This window comes from Netta rufina (assembly GCF_964035555.1).
Source record: "Netta rufina genome assembly, chromosome: 26".
Lineage (NCBI taxonomy): Eukaryota > Metazoa > Chordata > Aves > Anseriformes > Anatidae > Netta > Netta rufina.
This window is the reverse complement of record NC_140150.1, coordinates 2,125,352-2,148,830: the sequence shown is the minus strand read 5'-3', so window position 1 is coordinate 2,148,830 and position 23,479 is coordinate 2,125,352. Positions and strand designations below refer to the sequence as shown.

The 23,479-nt window shown below is 56.5% G+C and overlaps 1 protein-coding gene across 3 annotated transcripts; it reads left to right on the top strand.

Annotated features, from left to right (window-relative positions):
• Nucleotides 1-6,532: 6,532 nt before the first annotated feature.
• SLC16A1 (solute carrier family 16 member 1) lies at nt 6,533-21,016 on the top strand. 3 transcript variants are annotated; one of them, XM_084301815.1, is made up of 5 exons: nt 6,533-6,593; nt 14,050-14,307; nt 16,485-16,628; nt 17,128-17,988; nt 18,307-21,016. In XM_084301815.1, the coding sequence occupies exons 2-5, from the start codon at nt 14,091-14,093 to the stop codon at nt 18,582-18,584; spliced, it is 1,500 nt and encodes a 499-aa protein (XP_084157941.1). In that variant the 5' UTR covers nt 6,533-6,593; nt 14,050-14,090; the 3' UTR covers nt 18,585-21,016. The 3 variants fall into 3 exon arrangements, with proteins under 3 accessions (XP_084157941.1, XP_084157942.1, XP_084157943.1); XM_084301816.1 differs by lacking the exon at nt 6,533-6,593 and adding an exon at nt 8,750-8,852; XM_084301817.1 differs by lacking the exon at nt 6,533-6,593 and adding an exon at nt 11,477-11,968.
• Nucleotides 21,017-23,479: the final 2,463 nt, after the last annotated feature.

Genomic DNA, 23,479 nt, shown 5'->3' with positions numbered 1-23,479 from the left:
AACACAGAAAGCACATGAAGAAAACAGAACCTAATTGGTCAGCAGTGAGAGCTAGCTTTCACAGGTACTTTGCAGTATTTACCCAAACCTTATCCCCGGTACTGTGGACTTGGAGGGCAGCACTCAGGGTGTGTTATGTGTTGACTCCCCCATCACAGCTTTCTTGTTGCTCACGGCTACGGACAGCACTATCTCACAGAGAGCAGCTGTCGGGCCTGCCGCTCAGCAGTGCAAAGGCTGACAGCGTTTCTGTGAGGGCATTTCGGATGAAGTGCAGGCAGGGAAGTGGGATTTGCTGAACACAGAGGATCCGCAGCCAGTGGGAGCAAAGCATCCCTGAGGGGAGGCAGGAGGGAGGCGCAGACAAGCGGTGGGATGCAGCAGGCAGGGCCCACGGCGGAGCAGCAGCCGCTCCTCAGGCAAGAAGTCCCCCACAGCCTGCTCTGACCCTCGCTGCTGGCAGCGCACAAAATCCTGGCCTTCACTGCAGCAAAAGGCAAAGTCCCATCGGCTGTACCAGGGCCAGGACTTCCTCCAGCGCTGTGCACTTTGGTGGTGCTGGACTTAGGCCTGTGTTTGCACAGGGACAGGACCTGACCCTCTTCAGAAGGTGCCGGCTCTGCAGTGGGCCTCTGGGACGGGCATCCAGCCAGTGCCTGGGGCGCTGCCACCTCCTCTCCCCTCTGCCCATTGCAGGCACTGGCCCTGCTCACTCTGTCCCAGCTCTGGGGCTCGTGGGGACCCATGGGGACCACGCTGTGCGAGGTCTTGGGGAGCCCTCGGCCGGGCTTGCCAGGGCTGCTCGCGCGCCAGCAGCCGGGATGTGTTGGAGCACGCAGCGGCTGCGAGCTCCTCTCCAGGGATCTTTCCTCCAAGTAAGCAGAGTCGAACAAAGCCAGGGGATAGAGGCTTTCCTGACATTGTCCATCCTGGCTCTTTGGGAACAGAACAAGCGGGGTTTTGGAACGAGCAACGCCGATGTGTATTTACACATGCACACAATAGGTCGTGTGCTCACCAGCGCTGAATGAGGAGCTGAACGTGGCTGTGCTGCTGCCAAATCCTGCCAGCAAGGGGAAGGCCAGGAGAGCAGCTCTGATACGCACAGCCACAAAGAAGCTGCCAGCACGTGGAGCACTGCGTTCGCTTTCCTCACATCCGTGCAGCCTGGGAGGCTGTGGGCGAACAGCAGTGTATTTAGGAAATGCTTCTCAGCCTCACAGCTCCTCCCAGCTGCACTCTGCCATCCCCAGCGCCTGGCCGATCCCACACTGCTGCCATCCATGGGGTTAGGAAGCACCACGGGGGCAGCGGGGCAGGGCTGGCAGGGGACAGACACACGGATCAATGTCCGTGCTGGCTCTCCATGGCCCCACTGGGGCCCAAGCCCAGCACTGCTGTGAATGGATGTGAATGTGCTCTACCAGCCCCTGCTTGGACACCCAGTCTGAACAACCAGGAGCTCGCCTTGGGCTCTGCATCCCCCAGACTGGTGTAGGACACAAGGAGCATGCTCCTGACCTCCTCCCTGCAACTTCTGCCTTCCCTTCCCAGCTGCCACCCAGGTGTGGAGCAGCCCAGGCTGGGCAGTCCCTGGGGCTCTGCCCTGGTCCCAGCCTAGCCAGGGAGGTGCCTCCTGCAAGGACAGGCACTCAGCCCCACCACCTGCTGCAGGAGCATGCACGAGGCCCAGGGGCTGCGAGCACAGCCATCCAGCAGGTGACTTCCTTCCCAAAGCACCTTCCAGCTTGGTCACCTTCACTCACCCCACGTGCAGGGACCAGGGCTGCCCAGATGGCGCGGAGGGAGCAGGCTCCTTGTCATCCTACAACCAGTGTGCTCAGACCAGGAAATCCCAGCCCTCTGGTGCTTGCCAGGCACCAGGTTTAAAAATACTTAAGGAAAATAATCCTCCAGCCTTACTGAGGCCAAAAAAAATCCTGGGCAGGTTTCAGAACAAATATTGGTGGTTGTGTTTCGTCTCCTCGGCAGGCTCCCGCGCTCTGGCCCTTGGCTCGGCGCTCGCTGCTTCCCCAGGGACTTGAGCAGCAGCGACGTCCCGGTGGCAGCCCTCGGCCACATCTCGACGTGCCAGACAAGACATCCGCTGCGTGCTGCAGGGCAGAAGTGCTCGGCCATGCTTACAAGCCAGGAGCAGCCCCGTGGTGGCTGCTGCTGTCGGTGGAGTTTGGGACTTGGGCGTTTCACAGCCACAGCTGTGATGTGAACCCAGCCGGCGCTCACCCTCTGCTGCAGCTTCCCCTGGAAGGCACCTGCTGGCCCCGCAGCCTGGCCTTGCAGTCAACACATGCAAATGCCAAAGCACAGAGCAAGCGAGGGCATGGGAGGAGGAGGAGCTCAGTGCTCTGCTGCCCGCTCCCCGTGCTGGCACTGGCGGTCAACTGGGGCAGCAGCAATGCCTGCCCCCAGTGCAGCACTGGGCAACTGTGAGGTGGGACCAGTGCACCCAGAGGCTGAGAGGCTTCTCTGTGTCCTGAGCCTGTGCCTGGAGGGAGGCTGTTTCACACCTCTGAGAGCGTGCTAAGCTCCCCCAGGATGATGTAGAACCAAAAATACTGAGTACTGCACAGAGCAATAGTGTGTTGTGCAACATCCCAAGGAAACAGCTGCTGCAGTGCATGACTGGAGCTGGAGAGCAGCCTGGAGCTCCAGATTTTCCCTTGCTGAGACTATCCTGAGATCATCGCATGAATAACCGAACTTGCCCAGGAGCAGCCCAGACACTAAATGTGCAGGCGGTGGAAGCTGACCCTGGTGGTGCCTTGCCTGGAGAGGGAGCAGAGCTGCAGGCAGATCGAAGATCAGGGACGTGGCAATGGATGCCACCAGCATCCAACAGCTGTGGGCCACCCAAGGCTGAAACGGGCTCTCTGGACGGGGATACGAGGGAGAGTACAATGCAGGGGAGGCAGTGCTATTGACCCGTGAAGTTATTTGATCTGGGATATGGTTAAATTATTTGCAGAGCCCCCACCTTTTCCTCCCCACCCCGAGAACAGGAATAGAGTCATTAAAACAGCATGTTCTGGGACAGCAGCGCTCCCGCGGGAGGGCTGCACACGGTGAGAAGTACGCCCACCGTACGCCCACCCCTGCCTCCTCCCTCGGGGACCCTAGGGCTGCCCGAGAGCTTCTTGCGAGGAAAATCATCCCAGCGGCTGGTGAAATGTCACAGAACGGGATCCTGTGGCCGGTTGGGCTGGTCTGGGTGTCCCCGAGGGCGCTGACCCCAGTGCGAGGAGGGCAGTGGGTGGGGTGCTCCGCTGCCCGCAGCACCCCTAGGATGAGGACAGGGTCTCCATGCACTGCATCATCCCGGTGCCGTCCCATCCCAGGACACAGCCGGGGTGTGATTTGCCTCCAGGCACAGCTCTGAGCTGCTCCTCACCAGGGAAAGCTTCGACCCTTCAGGTGTGGAGGCACTGACCCCTGCCAGCCAGCCCGCAGGCGGGGGGCTGCCCTGTGCTCTCCCCAGGGAGAACACGCGAGCGGCAGACCTGGCAGTGCCGAGATGTGCTGTCAGGCAGCCAGCACTCGGGAGGCGAGCACGGGGAGCGTGGAGGGAACGAGCTGCTGTGCCGGGAACATATGGGGCAGCAATCTGCAGGGAAGGACGGCAGCCCCCACGTTCCTGGAGGAGCGAGCAGAGACCTCCCGAGTCCCCGTGGAGCAGGAGTCAGCACTGAAAGTACATTGAGCACCAGCACCTTCCCCCGGCTAAGGACAGCAAGGAAGGAGGAACAGAGATACCATTTCTTGTGCCAGATAAGCTTCTTGGCAAAAGGCAACGGGCTGCTATGCTCCGCACCAGCAGCACCCTGAGGAGACGAACCAGAGCGTGCCCACCTCAGAAAATGAGGAAAAGGCACAGGGTGAGGGTCGAGACAGGACCACGGTGTGCATGTGGCGTCCCTTAGGGCTTGCTGTGTGGTCTCCACGTGGCCAAGGACCCCTTGCTTCTGGGCAAGCGCCCTGCTCCTGGCCACGAGGACCCAGGGGTGCGCGGCGTTGGGCCCAGCTGCAGGGCTGCCCTGGGAGACACTCGGTGAGGCCATCCTGCCTGCTGCCACACATCATCTGACGCCCAAATTAATGTCTTTGTCTCATCACATGCCCCTGCAACTCATCTTTGTAAGGAATTAATTCTGCTGCCATCGTTAACACTTACTGGTGCAGTTAATATGCTGAGGGAGGGTGAGAAAAACCTCAACTCCCATCCTGCTGGGGCAGCTCTCTCTGAAGCAGTCATTAGCACCTGGCCTCAGGAGCACTTTGCAGAACACAATCCTGTTAATCCTTCGTTTGCTTCCCAAGGGAGGACGTGTTTGTGAACCTGGGAGCAACCCAGTTCCACAGGAGCTGGAGGAGAAGCCCCTTCACTCGGAGGGTGACCGAGCCCTGGTGCAGGTTGTCTGTGAGCGTACAGAAGACCACATTTGCAAAGGTTTTCTATTGATTATTAGTGGCCATTTAAAACATGTTATCAACAAACAACTTCTTCCCAAGACATATTATTGTCTAAACAATGACAGAAGCTGTTACACACCCCTGAACAATGTCATGCCTTTGTCATCCGACGGAGGCAGACCCCCCGCGCTCCCCAGGGACGGCGCTCCGACGCCTTCTCTTCCACAGCCATTGTCACAGGGTTGTGAGGATGGGTGAACTCAGGGCCTGGAAGCTCAGTTAAAGTTAAATGCGAACCCAAAAGTTCAGAAAACCTTTTTCCAAAGCCTAGTCAGGAAACTAGGATGGATATCTCGAAAGAACAGGCTTTCCCAAGAGATTTCCAATAATTCCTGGATTTGGACTCCTGTTTGTTATCTCTCTTATCAAGCAGGACACACGTATTCATGGCAGATGAGGGGGATAGCCTTTTACACCTGTTGGAGACATTAATTCCAATGGAAACCAAAGCTAGTGATTATATTTTAAGATTACTTAGTGTTTAGTGTTTAGTCCTTAGTGTTTACAATGGGATACAGAAACCTGAACTTGAATTACTCTGCTGTGACCTCTCACTCATTCTGGAAGTAAAAGGGCTTGGCTGTACCCAATTTTCAACTCGATTAACAACAAATGCAGCCAGTAGTAAGGACTGCAAGGCTGCTTATAGTTGCTTTTCAAGGGCAGCTTTGTTGCCCAATATCCTGAAACAATATCCTGTTTTCCTCTCAAGAAAAAATTCCTGGAGGGATTAATATTAAATCTGCCTTTTAAAGGAGACAGAAGAGCAGAGGCACAGAGCATGGACTCCTTCCCGCTGTCTACAAGACGCAGCAGCAGCGTCCCACGAAGCCCATGGTCCCTAGTTAAGGCGTTACAGGACGGCAAAGCCAAGCGGCACGTTGAGTTTGATCCCAAATTGCCCTTTTTAATTATTATTCGCCTTGTTGTCTAAGCAAACTCGAGCGCGGGCCTATCCCTGTTTACCGAGGTGCACGGGAGATGTATCAAGAAAGCCGCCCGCCCACTCGCTCCTTGGTTCACGGCGTCGTCTTGCTTCAGAAGTGGGTGAGGGAGTTTGCTGCAGTGCCTGGTGCGCTTTTATCGAGTGCACCTGGCCCATTAAGTGCCTTGACACACAGCGCACACCCCTGCACGCGCTGGCTGCGGTGAGGAGGAACCGTGCTTGCCTTTGATATGAAAAGGGATTGCACCCCCCCTGCGGCTGCTCCAGCTCCCATCTGCTGAGTATCACTGCCTTTTTGCCTCTCAGGGCTCCGAGGTGAACTGCACCGCGCTTCTCTGCTCTGAAACGAATTAAGAGCATTAGATGTGAGACCCAGAGGACAATTAACTTCATTAGGGCCGCAGGAACCGGCGGCTGCAGGGAAGCACCCGCAGGGAACAGCCCCTCGAGCAGGGCCTGTTACACACAGGGGGTGCAGGGCTCGATGCGGCGCTGCCACCGCCGTGCACCCGACAGCGAGGGGCTCCGCATGCAGGCAGCTTCCAGCAGCTTCCAGCACCTTCCAGGCTCCATCAGCCGCCGAGCCTGGGCCCGTCTCCTGCAGAACCGACGGGGAAAGCCCCGGGCTCTGCGAGGGGCGAGCGGGGCACCCAGCAGCACATCCCAGCTCCTGGCTCAGGGCTCCGAGCACAGCCCCGGGTCCCCCCGGGCTCCGGGGCAGCACCGGGGACCGGGGCCAGCCCGGGGTGGGCTCCCTGAAGCTGGGCTCGCTGCTCGCCCGTCCCCACCGACACCCCCGGCGGCTGTGCCGGAGGGGAGGAGCCCCCCGGGGACCAAACGGGGATGATCCCGGTCCCGGTGCCGGTGCCGGTCCCGGTGGGGCTCCCGGTGCCCGGCTCCGCGCCGTGGCCTCGCTTCCCACCCGTTTGGGCGGAGCAGGGCGGGGGCTGGGGGGGGGGGGGGGCCCGGTACGTGCCGGGGCACACGGCGGCGGCGGGGCCGAGGGGCCCGGGCGGGGGCCGCGGAGCGCACGTGGCGGCGGCGGCGGGGGGGGGGGGGCGGGGAAAGGGGCGGAGCCTGGGTTCGGCCCCGCCCCCCCGCGGTCCCGTATAACGGCGGGGCGGGGGGGGCCGCACTCGGCCGGCGGCGGCACGCGCAGGTAGGGCCCGGCGGGGCCACGTGGCGGGGGGACGGCACCGGGCACCGCACCGGGATGGGATGGGGACGGGAACGGATGGGATGGGATGGGATGGGGGGGCCCGGGGTGGGGGGTGCGGCTCCGTGATCCCGGGGCTGCCGCTCCCGGCCTGGCGGGGGCGCGGGGCGCAGCCGGAACCTCGTGGAGGGACCTCGTGGAGGGCGCTGCGGCGGCGGGGACACGCGGGGCCGGCGGGCACCGGGCTCCTCCGGGTCGGTGGATGCCCTCCCGTGCCGCTGGGGGTGCGAACCGGCCGGCCACGGGCCCCCCCTCGTGGCTTGGGGGCTGGATGGGGGCTGCACGGTGCCGCCGCCCCCTCCCCGTAACTCCGGGGTCGACCCCCGGGGCCCCGCAGCCGCCGGTCGGTGTCGGGCCGGAGATGCCCGGCCCTCGTTCCGTGACCTTCCCCGGTAGAGGACTTTGGGTGCCGGTTCCCGGGCCCGTGTTCGCCCCCTGTCCCGGTGCAGGACCGTGGGCAGGCGGTGCCCCCCGGTGGAGCTCCTCGGGGTGAACGGGGGGCGACCGGTGACCGGTGGGGGCCGGTGCACGGAGCCGCCGTCCGGGGGCTCCGCAGCCCTCGGGCCTCCCGGTAGCGGGGAGAGTAAATCCGCCCCGTGTGAGCCGCAGATAGCGGGGGGAGCCGGGGCTGGGGCGATTACAGCCCCGCTCCGAGCCGCCGATAACAGCGGGGAAGGGGCCCGGGGGGGGGGACCGGGCCCCTCGGGCTGCCGCCTGCCCGTGCTCCCCGGTCCCGTAACCGCCCCGAGGGAGGTCACGAACGGGGGGGCCACAAGGAGAGCGGGTGACCTGCGGCTCCCTGGGGAGGCTCAGAGGGGACCGAGCTGTGCCCTTTGTCCCCCCCCATGGCAGCAGGTCCCAGCAGGCAGCCCCAGGGCTGTCCCCTCTGCCACGCTCCTGCTGCCCCACGAGCTGGGGCCATCTGCACAAGATGTTCCTGGGCTTTTAATTTTCTCGGGGGGCGGCTAAAAGAAGTCATTTCTAGCTTCCTCACGAGACACCTGAAATCCAGGGGTAGTGTTTTCTTGCTTTTCTGTCTGCCTGGAGCCTTTCTGTGGTGCACAAGCATCCCATTTTCATGCTAAGTGAGGTAATTTAGTGCAGGCTGCCTCTCCCGGGTGGCTCTGCTCTGAGGCTTTTTTGACTCCTGAGAAGCGCAGGGAACAGTGGCTGCGTGCCTGGGGGGCTGGGGCTGCAGGCAGAGCCCCACAGCTCCTGCTTGCTGCTTTTATCTTCTCACTTAACCACCGGTGTGGTGGATCCTCTGCCTACAAACAAGCGTTTTGCTGCTGCACTGCAAACTTCCCCGCCATGCCGTGACCCTGACCATGTTCTTTCTGCCCTGGCCCTTCAGGCAGAGGGTTGAGAGAATCACCCCCTTTTGGGAAAGCCAGGAGGTGGTTCCCAATAAAAAGGTGCGAATGGTTTGCTTGATTTCTGCTGTGCTCAAATCTCTCACTTGTCTTGATTAATCTGGCAGCTAATGTGGAAAATACCCGGTGACTTTTATAGGCTGGAGACTTCCAGTGTTTTACTTCATATATCCCTTGTGAGGAGTTGAAAAGTTGCACGTAGGCTATGCAGGCAAGCTTTATCGGAGCACTATAGTGCTAATCTCAGTTTTACGGCTTCTATTTCCTTCTGTGAAATCAGCAGATAACAGTAACTTTTCTTAAGAAGGCAGAAGCCTCTTCCCATTATTGTCTGTAAAACTCGTTGTGAAATGTTCCTTCTGTTGTTGTACAGTTGTGCTGTAGCCAAAGGTCTGTGTGAGGCTGTAGCTGACTCCTGAAACCACAGTCACCCAGGTGGTGTCGGGTGGTTTCATCCATGGAGCTGCTTTAGCCCAACTTTGGAGGCTCTAAAGGCAATGGTGCAGAGGTGGCTGGGAACAAAGAACTCGAGCTGGTGCCCTCAGGAAAAGGAGCAGAAATGCTCTGTCTGTAGCAACTGTGTGACTCGAGTTTTGCAGCCTCACGCAAACACGCTCTGCAGCGAAATCTGGAGGGGATGTGTCTCTGGTGGTATTGATGTCTGGTGAAGGAATGCCGGTGCTGCTTGGTACCACATTTTTCTCATTCTGAGCATTTCTTGTTGAGGCACAGATCAGCGCTGAGGAGGAGCCCCTGGCACTCAGACCTGCACCTGGGACGTGCCGGGTCGGGGGGCTGTGTGTCTGCAGCCCCGCAGCTCCTGCTGCAGGTGAGCTTGTGGCTTTGTGGACGGAGCATGAGAGGCACGGCCGCGGTGCCTGGCAGCCCTGCCTGGCTGTGCCCGGGCTGGCCTCTCCCTGTTGTGTTTGCAGGGGCTGTGCTGGGCGTGCAGCTGATCTGGGCAGTGCTGTGCCTGTAACCTGTGCGTGAGGTTTGCCTGTGGTTGTGGGTCAGAGGGTTCTGGGAGAGCCTCGCTTGAGTCATGGCAATTGCCAGGCAGCAATGTAAGAAAACAGCCAAGGTTTTTCCCTTGATCTTTTTGATAGCTTGCTTAAGCTTGCTTCACGCTTTCTCATAGCAGTGCTTGGTATGAGAAATCCCATCCTCCCATACCCTGGGTCCTTGCTCAGGCAGGCTGAGCATCAGTGGTTGTAACAGCTAAAGACAGCAGCCTGGAATGGTGCTTGTAATGGACCCGTTCTGGAGGGAGATCTGCCTGTCTTGTTTGTTCCCCCATCCCCCTTGTGCTCCTGACAAAGGGTCTCGATGTCCCTCTCCCTCAGCCAGCTTGCTTTCAGAGACCAGTGGCGCGGCCTTTTTGTAGCCTGCGAGCCAGGCGTGGTGACTGCTGCGCAGGGGATTATCTGCAAATCCCTGGCGTGCTCTGTCCTCAGCAGACGGTGTTTGTAGTGGCTGATGTTCAAGGAGAGCCTCCAGCACTCGGCAGCCCTGCCCAGGTGAGTGCCTGCCCGCTGGGTGCTGGTGAGTGGGCTGCCGTGCACCTCTGCTCCGCGGCTGCAGGCTGGGGCTTGCAGCGCTGCGGGATCGGGCTCTGAGCTGAAGATGAAGGCAGCTGCCACTTGCTCCTTCCTTTACGAGTGCAAAAGTCTTGCCTTTTGGCGTCTAGCTGTCTGCTCTCCAGGCTGGCTCACCAGGCTGGCAGACTGGAGCATGTCTAGGGATACGCCGGCCGCTTTCTGGTAGAGGAGGGGAGCTGAGCAGGCCGTGCAGCTGCTGGCAGGAGAACCTTGAGCTCATCTGTGTGGGCTGCTGTCCTTGGGCAAACTCTTTACATGCTGTTGACCTCGCTTCACCCTGGGAACAAACGCTTCAGCTGAGCAGGACCTCAATTGAGTATTGTTTTGGTGCAGAGCCCTTGCAAACGCTGGGTCGTCACGTATGCCATGTACAGGCAGGTTAAACCCTCGGCTGGGGGTGCTCGCTGGGATTACATCCCCATGCTTAATTCTGTAAACCCGCTTTAAACCAGTGGAAGCAGCGTCTCATTAGCTTATAACAATCTGTGTTTGATCTTTCCTCTAGCCAGAAAAAGTCCAAATCTGAAGCTATGAAGTGTTATTCACCATAAACAGCTTGCAGCTGCTAGCAGCTCCCAGCAATGAGCACAAGACTTCAGCTCAGGCGGAGGGGTGCTTGGTTTCTGCTGTGGGTGCTGCCTGCCTGCGGCTGCCAAGCGAGTCCTGCTGCTCTGGGAGAGGTTTTAAAAGCACCCAAGGCAGTGGGTGCAATGTGGATGTGTGCCTGGTGAGGTAAAACCCTGAGCTGGAAGGATGGGAGCGAGGGGGACGGGCAGGGACCTGAGGGGCTGGGGTTCTGCCCCCTGGGGAGAAGCCCCTTCTCTTCCTGCCCTGAAAGAGCAGTTTGAGGATACTTTGCTAAAGGGCTTGCCCCAGAAATATTTTTCAGCATTTGCAGTGCCTTATAAATGTGATCCTCTGTCTTTCTGCTGTGGAATCCTGCCAATCCGGGGCTTTTAAAAGCACAGTAATTTGCGGCATTATGTAAGCAGAAGTCTTAAAATCTTCCTGATCCAGGCAGCTTCAAGCAAGGAATCAATCGCAGTGCTGGTGCGTGGGACCTGGGAGGAGGAAAGGATCCTGGTCCTCTCCAGGACCTGTTTCTGGATGATATGGTGTGGACTGCCTCAGTCTCTGCTCTTGCCATTGCTGTGTAGGAAAAGGGCTTGCTGTAGGCTACCCATTTCTGCAGGTTTGTCAAGAAGTTTACAGGCTGGCAGATGTGATACTTGCAGTCATTACTTGGGCTCATCAGTCTTAATTACTGCAAATATGGTTATTTTATTTCCTAATAGGGCAAACTGTAGCTGCTGCCTGGCAGCTGTGAATTTGATTTCCAAACACGTCTTACACGTTGCAGCTCTTCCAAAACAGAACTGTAAATGTCATCACGGCATTGTTTTTTTTTTTTTTTTTTTTCAAAGGGGAGGGAAGCTTTCCTTCTGGACTGACTGCCTCGCATGTGCTTTTTTCCACTCTCATTTGAAACTACGTCTGTGTGGCGGCACAGAGGAAATCAGAAAGAAACCTTAATGCGGTAGAAGGAAAAGCTTTCTAAAACTGGTCTGTCTTAATAAGGATTTGTAATGAGTCGGGGAAAAATGTTGTGGCACGCAGAACTCATGTAAACCCTCTGGCGTCAGATGTTGGGAATCTGGTTTAATGGTCTCAGACTTCCTAGAGCTGCTTTCAGGCCAAGGCTTTTCACCATGCATTGGCAATGCAGGAGAGGTTATGTTTAACCCCCCAAAAGTCCTTTTTCTTTTATAGGAAGGCGCTGCCTGAACAGCCATAGGAAGAGGGATGTTGCTTGCAGAGGAAGAACAAATAAATGAACCAAGCCACAGTAATTTTGGCACAGCTGAGCTTCTCGGGAGTGATGGAAGAATTAAACCTGTGTTCTGTCTCAGAAGCAAAGTGGAAAAATCCCCAACCTCATCAGCACCGCCCAGCTTTTTGATTTGATACCGTTATTGCCAGTAGCTTTTATTTGCACTATCGGGAAGTTCTTACTACTTGCTAGTAGCTGATAGCTTTTATTATCAAAATGTGGCAGTTTCTCTTTTTTTAAGAATGTTTTGGGCAAATCAGGGTAGTTAAATGATGCATTAGAGCTTACTGAATGCTCTGAAAGCTCAGTCTGACTCAGAAAGCAAGAGTAAGCAGGAAACTTCAGTGTGCACTGTCCGGACGGTGTTGATAACCCCAATATTCATATCAGCTTTCCAAGAAGCACGTAACTTCTGGAGGAGTTGTCTCAATGGCCAGAGGACAAAGTGCACTGTGGCTGCTTGTCATGCAGGGCTTGGCTGGCACCGTCCTCGCTGGGGACCAGCCGGTGGCTGCGGTGAGTCGGGCTGATGGGGGGGCTCGCCTTGGGGAGCGTCCTGTCAATGATTTGTTTGTTTGAAGGGGCAGCGTGCTTGTGACAGTCATGTGCTGCATTGGCTGGGGTGCGGGCAAAATACCCTTCCAGCCGGAAAGCTCCGTGCCTGGGCCAGGCTAAACCAGTCTTAAGGGCTTAGGGAAGGCAGCCTGCAGTGCTGCCTCCTTCCTGCTGCGTCGCAGGCCTGTGGCCGGGAGGCCTCTGCTCGGCAGGAGGAGCTGCGGGGCTCCGGTGGGTGGTGGAGTGAAAGAGCAAAGGAAAGCGATATGGGTACCTGCGGTAACGCACGGGCTGCCAGCAGCGGGAGGGAGCGTGCCAGGTGGATGCTGGCATGCCAGTGGCCGTGGATGAGATGGTAATCACAGGAAGCCTGAACGGATGCGTGCTATAAATAGGGCACGCTGCAGCTTTGAGTCCGCGCGCTGCTTTGCATTCGGAGTTATCGCTGCATTGTGGTGCGACTTACAGGAGCTCTGAAGAAAGGTCTTGTGCTCAAAGATGGCTTTTTCTTCAATCGAAAACCTGAGCAGCAGAGCAGAAAACTAGCAGGAGGGTTTAGACTCTGCCAAAGGAGCCTGCTGCCCCCTCTGTGGCTCACGAGGCTCGCTCTGAGCAGAGCATGGCCTGGTGGTGCTGCAGCCATCACAGCGGGCCTGGGCTGCCTGGCTTTGAGCTCTGCCTCTCCCTGGCCCCCAGCAGATGTCCTGCGAGCAAGATCCCGGCACTGAGAGCATCTTGAAATCTGTAGGGGCATGCTGGAGTTTCAGGGACTGTGGCAGTTCCTGTTGTTTTGCATATTGTGAAATGTGTATGTGAGCAGCTGCGCTTCCTCTCAGGGGTGGCTCGTGCTGCTCTCTGCTGTCTGGAGCAGCCTTGTTGTTTTTCAAATAACCACAGCTTCGCTGTGTGAGCCAGCCCTACAGCGAGCACAGGAGCTGCACTACTTGCACTGACCCAGCCTTTCCATGCTCTGCCTAAGAAGGATCCTGTTATTCAGCAGATAGACAGAATTAGAAAACAATAAATTTCATGCATGTCTTCAAACTTTTAAGGTCATTGCTGCTGGTACTTGGGTGCTCTCATGAAATCTGCTGTAGCTTTTTTGGTATCAGGGAGGAAGTGTTTGGCTACGGCTCGGTTATGGGGTGGGTGCGGAGACATCCTATAGGGGCAGAGCCTTGGGGAGGCCGGCCTGGAGCGAATCCACCTCCTGCCCCAGGGCTGCGGTGAGCCTTGGGAGCCCTGGCAGCATCCCGGGAAGCTTCCCACTGTTGTTGCTCATGGCTAAGTTTAGCTGCGGCCTGTGACCTTCAGGGGGTTGTGCTGGGGTGGCACCTGTCTGTCTGCCTTGTCTGTTTTTTCCTGGTGTGCGTGCACTTAATGACCTGTGTGTGCTGCCCCTGCTGCAGGCAGCCCTCCAGAGTGTGGGGTGGCTGCTGGAGGCGACACCTGGGGTCCCTGCCTGCCTCTGGGGTTTCCCCTCTGGCCCTCGCCTGCCTGGGTTTCCCTGGGTGAGGGTCAGGAAGGCTGTGGACCTGCTGGGACACCGCTGGGGGCCATCAGGGTGGGTTTCAGCATTCCCAGTGTGGATTAATTAATGGGTCTCACTGATAGCAGGTTTCAAGAAAACCCATGTGAGCAGCTCAGTGCTGGGGGTGCCCAGGGCCTGTGAGCCCCATCCTGCTGGGTGCTTCCCCGTGGAACCCTCCAGGGCCCAGCCCGGTAGCACGGCCCTGCTGTGCGGCCTCCTCTTTGTTGCTGTGCCCGGCCGCTGTTGGCAAGGTCACCGCCTGCCCTTTTCGGCTTATAATAGCATATCATGTCTTAAACCTGTCACATATAAATAAATACCTGCTCGCCAGGGCTTTTAAAGGCCACCAGTGATCTGAGCCTGTGACTTTAGAGAGCCTTCAGGGGCCAACGTGCTCATGAGCCCGGGGCGCACTGAGGTGATCCGGGTGCTGGTGGTGTGGACTTTCTGCGTGGCAGGGCAGTGGGGACTCGTTTCAGCTGAGCACAGGCCAATACTTTGTCCTCTGCAGGTCTCTGAGCCCCAACTGAGTCATCACCAGCTTCGTTCAAGATGCCCCCGGCCGTCGGAGGCCCTGTGGGATACACTCCCCCTGAAGGAGGATGGGGATGGGCTGTGGTCATCGGAGCTTTCATCTCCATCGGGTTTTCCTACGCCTTCCCCAAATCCATCACTGTGTTCTTCAAAGAGATCGAGGTCATCTTCAACGCATCTAGCAGCAAAGTCTCATGGATCTCCTCTATCATGCTGGCTGTTATGTATGCAGGAGGTAAGTGAGCTGGAGACAGCGGTGTTGGAGTATGGGGTGCTGGGTCTGATAAATTGCATCTCACTGTAACAGCAGCCAAAGCTTTACTAAGAGTTGGAGCTTTATGTGAGAACAAAACTTCCCTTAGCAAGTTTGCTTGAAGTAGGTTGCTCAAAAAGTTCTCTTTAATGCCCAGAATGCAGAAGCTGGGTTAATCTGTCCTTCTCAGGAAAGCTGTAGGTAAAATCTTTCCGGGGAATTACAACTTGTGTAATTCTGCACTTGTTACAACGCACGGCTGATGCTGTCTGCTCCCAGCACCCACGAGGAGGCTGGGGACAGCGGCTGTGCTGAGCGGAGGAGCCCTGTTCACAGGGTCTCTGTTTCTCTTTTAGATAAGACTTTCATTTTGAGTCCAGCAAGCAGTGGCTGTCTGTAAGGATCTGTTCCCTTTTCTGATCAGCTCTGACTACTGAAATGTGTTCTAGAGTGCGCTGAAGTTTGTCTATTCTTCCCTGCTGGTGCTGAGCAGTGCCTTAGACAGCTTGTACTGTTTGGAGATGGCAGAATGCACTGGAAGTACAGAAATGCGAGCAGAACAAAGCCAACTGCTTAGTGAAACAGCTCCCCTCCCCTGTGCTTCAGAAACTGCTTGGAGTCGTACTCCCCAAGCTGTGCATTTGGTGTTTCTTTGTACCAGCTAGGAGCCGGCAGCCTGTGGTCTGCCGGGGCGATGCATTTCCAGTCTTTGCATCTCCTGTCCTGAAGTCCCAGTGCCTTGTACCAGCTTGCAAATGCAGTTTTGCACCGGGTAGCCTGGCTGAAAGAAACTCTTATTGGGATGTTGCTGTTGTGTGTACTTCAGAGGCAAATCAGAGCTTGTACTGCTGCCATCCCAAGCTGGCAGAGTGCCCAAGTCTTATTTGCATTTGTGCATCAAAAGGAGCTGACATCAGCGGCCTGGCTGAGCGTGAGGCTTTTCCTTTGGGGGAAACAGGCTCTGCTTTGTCCTTGCTTAGCTAGCGAGGCGACCGGCACATCTCCCTGCTCCGATGTTATAACAAGCTTGTAAACTCTGTAGCTGCCTTAATGAGGCTCGATCTGGGCCATTCCTTCAGTGCTGAGAACCCATCCCTGAGTGCCCGGGGGGTTGCGGTGCCTGGTGCCCCTCATGGCCTTGGGTCTGGGGGGCTCCCTGTCCCCTCTCCACGCTGACACTGCCTCTCCTGCTCATCCTGAACAGTTGGCACCAAATCCCAGCAGCTCACCTGCCTTGACCTGCTTGCCTGTGAGCTGGTGGCACAGGTGCTGCCACCCACACCCAGGCAGATGTGTCCCTCTGGCCTCCAGGAGAGCTGCTACAGCAGCAGCCAAGCTTCCCAAATGTTCTCCAGGCTCTGTTTAAACTAAGCAGAAAGGTCAAGTAGTGTCTGAGGACCCATGAACAACATGTTGACAGCCTGGCTATCTGTTAATGGTAAAGCTAGGTCTGTTAATATTCAATGGATGTTCATTCAGTTTATTTAAATACATCTTAGTGTCTGTAGAGCATGCTTCACAGTATCTAATCACTGTTTGCTTTGGATTAAAGCTGCTGATAATGAAGCACTTAAAAGGCAGGTGTGCAGAGCAATTGGGCTTTTCCTGCCTCAGGGCAGCAGTGAAAACAGAAGCCCCCTTTCCCCTGCATCTCCCTGGTGCAGCCCAGTGGCTTTTCCTCCTGTGAGCCATCGGGGCACTTTGCCCAGTGCCCATCGAAGCTGCTGCTCCGTAGCCGTGTCTGGTTCCTGTGGGAAGCATGGCTTTGCCCTGGCCCTGAGCTGTGGCTGTGGGGAGCAGGTGGTCTGGGAAGACAGCTTACTGTGGCCCACAGAAAGCAGCTTGCTCAGGACAGTCGTGGCTTTCGGCAGCCACAAACAGCTCCTGGTGCTCAACAGAAGCCCCAGCCTACAGCACTTGCTGTAGTCTCACTTCTCTAGCTGGGATTTCAGCGTGTGCTTTAACCAAACATCACTCTTATCTTCAGCTGTCTCTGCACCTTCTGTCCTTTCCCCTTACCCCAGTTCCCTCGCTGGGTGAAGTGTCACCATGCGGGATCTGGAAGCCTTTAGCTGTAGCCCTCCTGGGTGCTTGCCTGTCTGTCTGGTCTCCAGTACAAAAGTAACTCATCTCTGGCCATGTCTCCTTTGCCTTCCCAGGTCCCATCAGCAGCATCCTGGTGAACAAATACGGCAGCCGACCCATCATGATCGTGGGTGGGTGCCTCTCTGGGTGCGGGCTGATTGCAGCTTCTTTCTGCAACACTGTGGAGGAGCTCTACTTCTGCGTGGGGGTTGTAGGGGGTAAGTGACTCTCTGCTATAATGGGACTGCAACCAGGAAAAGTCCTCTTTGGAGGAGGGACTTCTATCTAGTAATTCTTGTGAAACAACTACCCTGGATTTGCATAAGTGCTGATTTCCCCTATGTACTCTAGCTTAAAGGTGGCCCTGGTGACATAATGCAGGAAGAATGTAAGTGCACAGGCACTTGTGCCATGCTTAAAATAGAAAGCCTTCCATTATTGCTGTCTCAGGTTAGGATTGTGCCATGCCAGTAAATGTTAGGCTTGTTGAGGTTTGTGCTGGTTCTCCTTTTGCCTCCCCTAACTCCTGCACACAACTCTGCTGCCCTAGCTTGTCCTCCCAGATACTGCCAGGAAGGGGTGGTGAGGGGCTGGAAGTTAATAGAGAAGTGGTACTCTGAAATTGTGATAACTGAAACCCTGTTCCTCTTCCTCGGCCCCTCTGTCAGTGCTGCTGGCTTGCGGAACTCTGAATCCTTCATTTCTTTTCTTCTGCAGGCCTCGGACTTGCATTTAACCTGAACCCAGCCTTAACCATGATTGGCAAGTACTTCTTCAAGAAGCGTCCCCTGGCAAATGGACTGGCTATGGCAGGCAGCCCCGTGTTCCTGTCGACCTTGGCGCCTGTGAACCAGATGTTCTTTGGTATATTTGGCTGGCGAGGGAGCTTCCTCATCCTCGGTGGTCTCCTGCTGAACTGCTGTGTTGCTGGGTCCCTCATGCGGCCAATTGGCCCCAAGCCAGACCAGCTGAAAAAAGAGGCTGCGAAAGAGGTGTTGCAGGAAGCTGGGAAAGCAAAAAAAGATGATGGTGATACTAGCACAGACCTCATCGGTGGGAAGGCGAAGAAAGAGAAGAGCACACTCTTCCAGACGATCAACAAGTTCTTGGACCTTTCCCTGTTCACGCACAGGGGCTTCCTGCTCTATCTGTCGGGCAATGTGATCATGTTTTTTGGGCTCTTCACTCCCTTGGTCTTCCTCAGCAACTATGCGAAGAGCAAGAACATTGCTAACGAGTCTGCAGCCTTCTTGCTCTCCATACTGGCCTTTGTGGACATGGTAGCCAGACCTTCCATGGGACTTGTGGCAAACACCAAGTGGATCAGACCGAGAGTCCAGTATTTCTTTGCCATCTCCGTGATTTACAACGGGGTGTGCCACCTCCTGGCCCCCATGTCCACCACCTATGCTGGGTTCTGCATTTATGCTGGTTTCTTTGGCTTTGCCTTTGGCTGGCTTAGCTCGGTGCTGTTTGAAACCCTGATGGACCTGGTGGGAGCACAGAGGTTCTCCAGCGCTGTCGGCCTTGTGACCATCGTGGAGTGCTGCCCGGTGCTTCTGGGACCCCCTCTGCTCGGTAGGGTGCCCGCGTGTGCAGCCCCCCTGGTCTGGCATTACGTGGGGTTTGGGTCCTGGCAGTCTTCCTGCTGGGTTCTATTTCTGGGTGGAGGTGAGGGAGGGAGAGCACCAGCCACTGGACCTTCCTGGGATTTGGAGGAGTGGGGGTGGGCTGAGTGCTGGCCCAAGTTGGGGAGCAGGGGTCAGAAGAAATAGGGACCTGAAGCAAAGGTGATGGGCTTGGGCTGCTCGTGGGAAAGCTTCCTTGGCCTGGAGCGGTTCCCTGTTGGTGCTGGGAGGAGTAGTCCTGCTAAGTTGTCCCCTCTCTGTCTGTCAGGTAAGCTCAACGACATGTACGGTGACTACAAGTACACGTACTGGGCCTGCGGGGTCATCCTCATCGTCTCCGGGGTCTACCTCTTCATCGGGATGGGCATCAACTACCGCCTGGTGGCGAAGGAACAGAAGGCGGAGGAGAAGACGAGGACCGAAGGGAAAGAGGAGGAGACCAACATCGATGAGGCTGAGAAGCAGAAAGAGGCAAACAACGATGTGGCCACCTTGCCGCAGAAGAGCACGGAAGATAGTGTCAAAGAGGAAGAAAGCCACATGTGAGGGACTGGTTTTAATCCCAGTGTGTCGGGGGGAAGTGCCGCTGCCCTGGAGCGGTGTCTGGGGAATGCTCTGCTGGTGTTGAGCGGCTGTGAGAAGTGTTTAAACCAGGTGTTCATTTTTAACCAGGCTCTGAATTGTCTTTCCATCTGTGTTCAACAAAGGTAACAGAGCTACGTGTGCAGTATCCTCGCGTGTTTGGGGTGGGGGTGGGGGAAGGGATGACTTTTTTATATTCTGGCTTTTTAACAGTAACATGATTGTACTAATACGTGCCTTACAGTCTTCATATCTAGCTGAATCTGGATGAGCCTTAACTCTACTCTGTAAACCGTGCTTTAGCTCTGTATTCTGCTCGGGGTATGGTGTGTGTGCGCGTGCCTGTATTTTGAGGAGTTCTGTTGTTAAAAAGCCATAAAAAGCAGGATACTGGATTTGTTGAAGCACAGGGGTGTCAGGGCCAAGCCCCGGATGAATACCGCTTCACACGCTTCTTACTGCGGGCTCTCCACGGGGGGGAGATCTGGGCATGGGGGCAGGGGGTCTTCAGCTCCTCTACCAGATGCCTCCTGGCTCTGTTAGGTGGTCTTTAGGTATGTTTTGAAAACACTTTAGCTACTGTAGTTCTCTAAAAATCCTTCTTTTTGTAGTTGTGTTCTCACGGGATATTCAGGTTTGAAAAAAGGATGGCTGGAGTTCGTGTCGGGTGGTGTCTGCTGTGCGAGCGTCCCCGTGGGGGGCTGGGGTCTGTGCCCCTGGGTGGGAGCCTCCTGCCTCCCCCTCTGCTGTGCCTCTGGGTGTGATGTGACACAAACGGGGTACTGGCATGGGGGGCACCAGTCCCCCAGCCCACCTGGGGTTGGGCTCGCAGGTGCTGCCCGTCTCTGGGGTGGGTTTCTACTTGGGAACCCCCAGCTCAGAGTCCTGACAAGACAAGTGGGTTTGGATGCTTAACGCTTCGCAGGCTGAAGGGGCCAGACGGACCGGATTATCGTTGTTACATCCCTGAGACAGGTATTCTGCTTTTGCTCTTTTATCTCTTAGAAAAACCTCTTCTACTTGCTTCTGTTCAACTAAGATATTAAGGCAACGGATGCCAAACCACTCACATCTAGGACGTGTAAGGGGGTGGAAAGAATTTGTACGTATTTATTTTTTATTTTTTAGTGTTGGAAAATATCTCAACGTACGTGGAGCAGGTTAATGGCTCTCAAGTTCTAGTAAATGTTGATCAGAAATCTTGTAAGAGGCTGAGTATTTTTTCAAATAAACTTGTTTTTTTTACAATTCACCCATCAAATGTTGAACTCTTCTTTCATACTTACAGCCACGTTCCAGGACCGTGCCAAACAACGTATCAACGTGTATTTGGGGATGGTTAGGGGGAGATGAAATGGGGTAAAGCAGCCTGGCTGGGCAGATATGGTGCAAAGCCAGTTCCTTAGGCCAGGTCCTGGTGTTGTGAGAGGAGGCAGCAAGGAGACTCGGTGCTTTCCTTTAGGGGCTGGTTCGGCTTCCCTGTGCAGATCTCTTCCTGCAATGCAAAACTCCTCAGCCTGAAACTCCTGCCTGCAGGAGAGGGTGCCCTTTCCCATGGGCACAGCGTCAGCCTTGCCAAGCTCAGGTTGGGGTGTGTGGGAGTGCGTGTGTGTGCATGCCTGTGTACGTGTCTTACTGCCTTGGTTGCAGCCTTTGCATGTCAGGAAAACACAGCCTTGGGGAGAGCCTGGGTTCCTACCTGCTTTTCCAGCTGCGCAGAGCTGCTAATTTGATGAACCCTACCTGGGGGGAAGCTGCTGTGGTTCCTGCAAGGGATGAAATGTGTTTTGCATGTCTTTCAATCTCTTCAGCTGCAAGAGGAGGCTTTTGTTTGGAGTTTGCAAGATGGCCACAACTTGGGCTTTTTATTTTTTTTTTTTAAAGACACTCTGACACTCTCCCACCCTTCTTAAAAGGACATTTACGAATGCCTTAAGGTTCCTCTTTACTATGGGGTGTGGAAGGGCACCCAAATGTGCTATGGACAGGGCTGTGATGAAGGGGCTCTCCCTGCCTGCCCAGGCTGGCAGCCTGTGGTGCTGTGGGTGCTCTGTGGGCCTGGTGCTGGTGGGATGAGGGAACCCAAACCCCCTCGGTCAGCCTCACACCCTGCCCCAGGGCTGCCTGGTGGGGCACCATGCAGGGTTGTTGACTGCTCTGCTCTGTGCTGCTGCTGGGGTTCTCCAGCTTTGTGACAGCCAGCTCCACACCTCACAAAACCAGATGAGGTATTTCATGCTGTAGAGAAACTTTATAAAGCCAACAGTATTTTGTACAGAAGGTTTTTATTGTACTGAGCGGCGATACTGGAAAACCAAGTATCTGTATTTCCATAAATGCTGTGTCTGTAGCTGTCATAACTGGTTCCCATCGCAATAAACTAACCGTGATCAGCTGAGCTGTGGTCCCTGTTCCTCTGGGTGCATGCCGGGTGTGTTTCCAGCCCCTCTGCTGGGGGTCTCCTGAGGGTGAGGGGGGCATGGTGGGCCTGGGGGCTCGGCTGGTCACTCCTGCCCCAGCCCTGGTCTGGGGACCTGCAGTGCCCCTGGGGGTGTTGGACAGCTGATGGCTACTGCGGGTGGTGTTGATTTCCCCTGGGATGAAAAGCACTTGGCCCTGTCTGCTGCGTTCTTCCCCTGCTTGACCTCTGTTAGCTGCCTCATAAAACCAGGTGTCCCGTTTTCCCTGGGTTCTGGTAGTGTAATAGCCGATGTATGCCTTACCATAACTAACACGACTTTCCTGCCTCTGGCTTCCCAGAGGCTTGCGCAGCCAGGGCAGGGGGCCAGCTTGGTCTTCTAAGGAAAAATGTTTAAATAATTTCCTGCTGTTTTGACTTGGCTAGCTGATAAGGCCTTGTTCCTAAAACCTCTGTTTTCTAGGGGTGGCTTCTGCCCCATGTGTCCCTCAAGACCCTGTGTCAGCCCCACCGGGCCTGCCCTCGCCCGCTCCGTCCTGAGGCCTGGGTGCTGGGGGAGGAAGGGGTGCGTGTGGTTTGGGGAGGAGTGCTGCCCTGCTTGGGCAATGCAGTGACTCAGGCTGGGGATCCTGTAATTAATGGATCCCGTAATCAATCACTTGTGAGGCACGGGCACTGCTGCCCTGTGGTGCGGGTGGTTGGTGCATGATGGGCACCGCAGCCTGCGTGGACTCTGCCCCGCAGCACGCCCGGCCCCAGCGCTGCCTCCTCACCCCGCTCCTCCCTGGGGGCTGGGGCCTTGAGGAGGGAGCGGTGCCCCAATTAGTCACAGTGCCACAATTAGTCACTTCCAGGCTGGGAGCAAAGGGTGGCTGCGGAGCTGGGTGCTGCCGAGGGGCTGCTTCTCATGGGGGCCACAAAAAGCCTGTGGTGGGTGCGGGATGGGGCTCCCTGTAGGGTGCTCTGGGGTCAGCGCTGTGCCTGCCCCCCGCTGTGGCTCTGTGAGGCCGGGCTGTGTGAGTTATTGCACAGATTTCCTTGAAACCCTCTGTCAAGCTGCCTTCCTTCCGCCTGGGGGAAGCAAAATAAAATTCTCTTCATAGCAGGTAGAATTGAGGAAATACTTGGGAGCTAATTCCCATGTAGTTTGTTTTCCCAGGCCTCTGAGGTCTCTGACCAGAAATGCTCAGCGGTGGCTGGGGCGGGGGCTCCGGCTGGCGGCCAGGAGCCGGGACCTCTGCCAGCTGCTGGCCACGGCACCCGGGGGGGCTCTGCCAGGGCTGGGGCAGCTCGTGTGGGGTGGGGAGAGCGAGCAGCAGCAGCAGCCCCGCAGCGGGAGATACCAGGCTGGAAGGACTGGGGTCAGGAAGGCTTGGTCCTGCCAGCCCTTTGTCTCCACATCCCTGCTGCCTGGCCTCTTCCAGGTGATTTGGGGAATACAGGGTGAGGTCCCGGTGATCCCCCAGAGGCAAAACCTCTCCAGGAGCTCTGCTGCCCGCACTGGGCAGGAGTGGGGGCGAAGGCAGCGCCCTCCCCACTGGGTCGCAGCAGGCCAGGGCGGGCAGGCAGGGGCTGAGCCCCGCTCCCTGCAGCAGCCCTGGAGCCTTGCACGCACAGATCCTCCTGGCCTCCCGAAACAGCCTAATCCTCCCCATAATACACACAATCCCCTTCCGAGATGAAAGGCGTGAGCCCAGCCGCAGAGCTCATTCATGTGACAAGCATGAGGAGAGGATCTGGGTCCCTGCCCGCCGCACGGGTCCGGCTCTGTGCACAGGGGAGTTTATTCAGGTTTTTCGGGAGATTTGAGTTCTGCTGAGTCTGCAGCTCCGGCTGAGCAGTCAGGGCTGCTGCTCTGCAAACAACCTTCTCTGTTCCCAGCCGCCCTGTGAAGACACTGGCAGGGGTTATGCTGATGCTGTGCTGGCGAGAGGAGGCGGGAGGGCTGCTTGGCCAGAGGGCAGCCTGCTGGAAAACACAGCCTGGCCAAGGCCGAGATGGGGGCCACAGGCTGCCCCCATGCCAGACTCGTGTGGATGCCAGGTGCCTGCACCGTCCCGTGTGTGCCAGGGGATGGATGAGCTGTGCCAGGCTGTCCTGGGGCATGGGGGCTGCCTTGCTGGGTGCACGCAGAGCCCGGGGGCTCGCCGGCTGCGGTGCTGTGCCTGCAGCACGGGGGAGATGGGCAGGAACGGACACGGCTGTGTGCTTGGCTGCCTGCTCTGCGCTGAGCAGGGAAAAGCGATTTCCCCTTACCGTATGAGCAAAGCAGCACTACAGTGGACAGATAATCAATTGTTACAAGATGATCATCAATTATTTTCACTGCGCATTATATTCTGTTAATGAGAGCCCTTTGCCGGTGTCATGGATCCATTAAGGAGGAGATGAGTGATGCTCGGTTGTTGCATGGCAGCGAGAGGTGGCTGCAGAGAGCAGC

What these genes read in the sequence shown, in the direction of transcription:
- SLC16A1 (XM_084301815.1), top strand. Translation starts at nt 14,091, where the DNA reads ATGCCCCCGGCCGTCGGAGGCCCTGTGGGATACACTCCCCCTGAAGGA. An exon ending in GGCTGTTATGTATGCAGGAG is followed by an intron (nt 14,308 to 16,484) that starts GTAAGTGAGCTG and finishes TTGCCTTCCCAG; the next exon opens with GTCCCATCAGCAGCATCCTG. An exon ending in TCTGGGACCCCCTCTGCTCG is followed by an intron (nt 17,989 to 18,306) that starts GTAGGGTGCCCG and finishes TCTGTCTGTCAG; the next exon opens with GTAAGCTCAACGACATGTAC.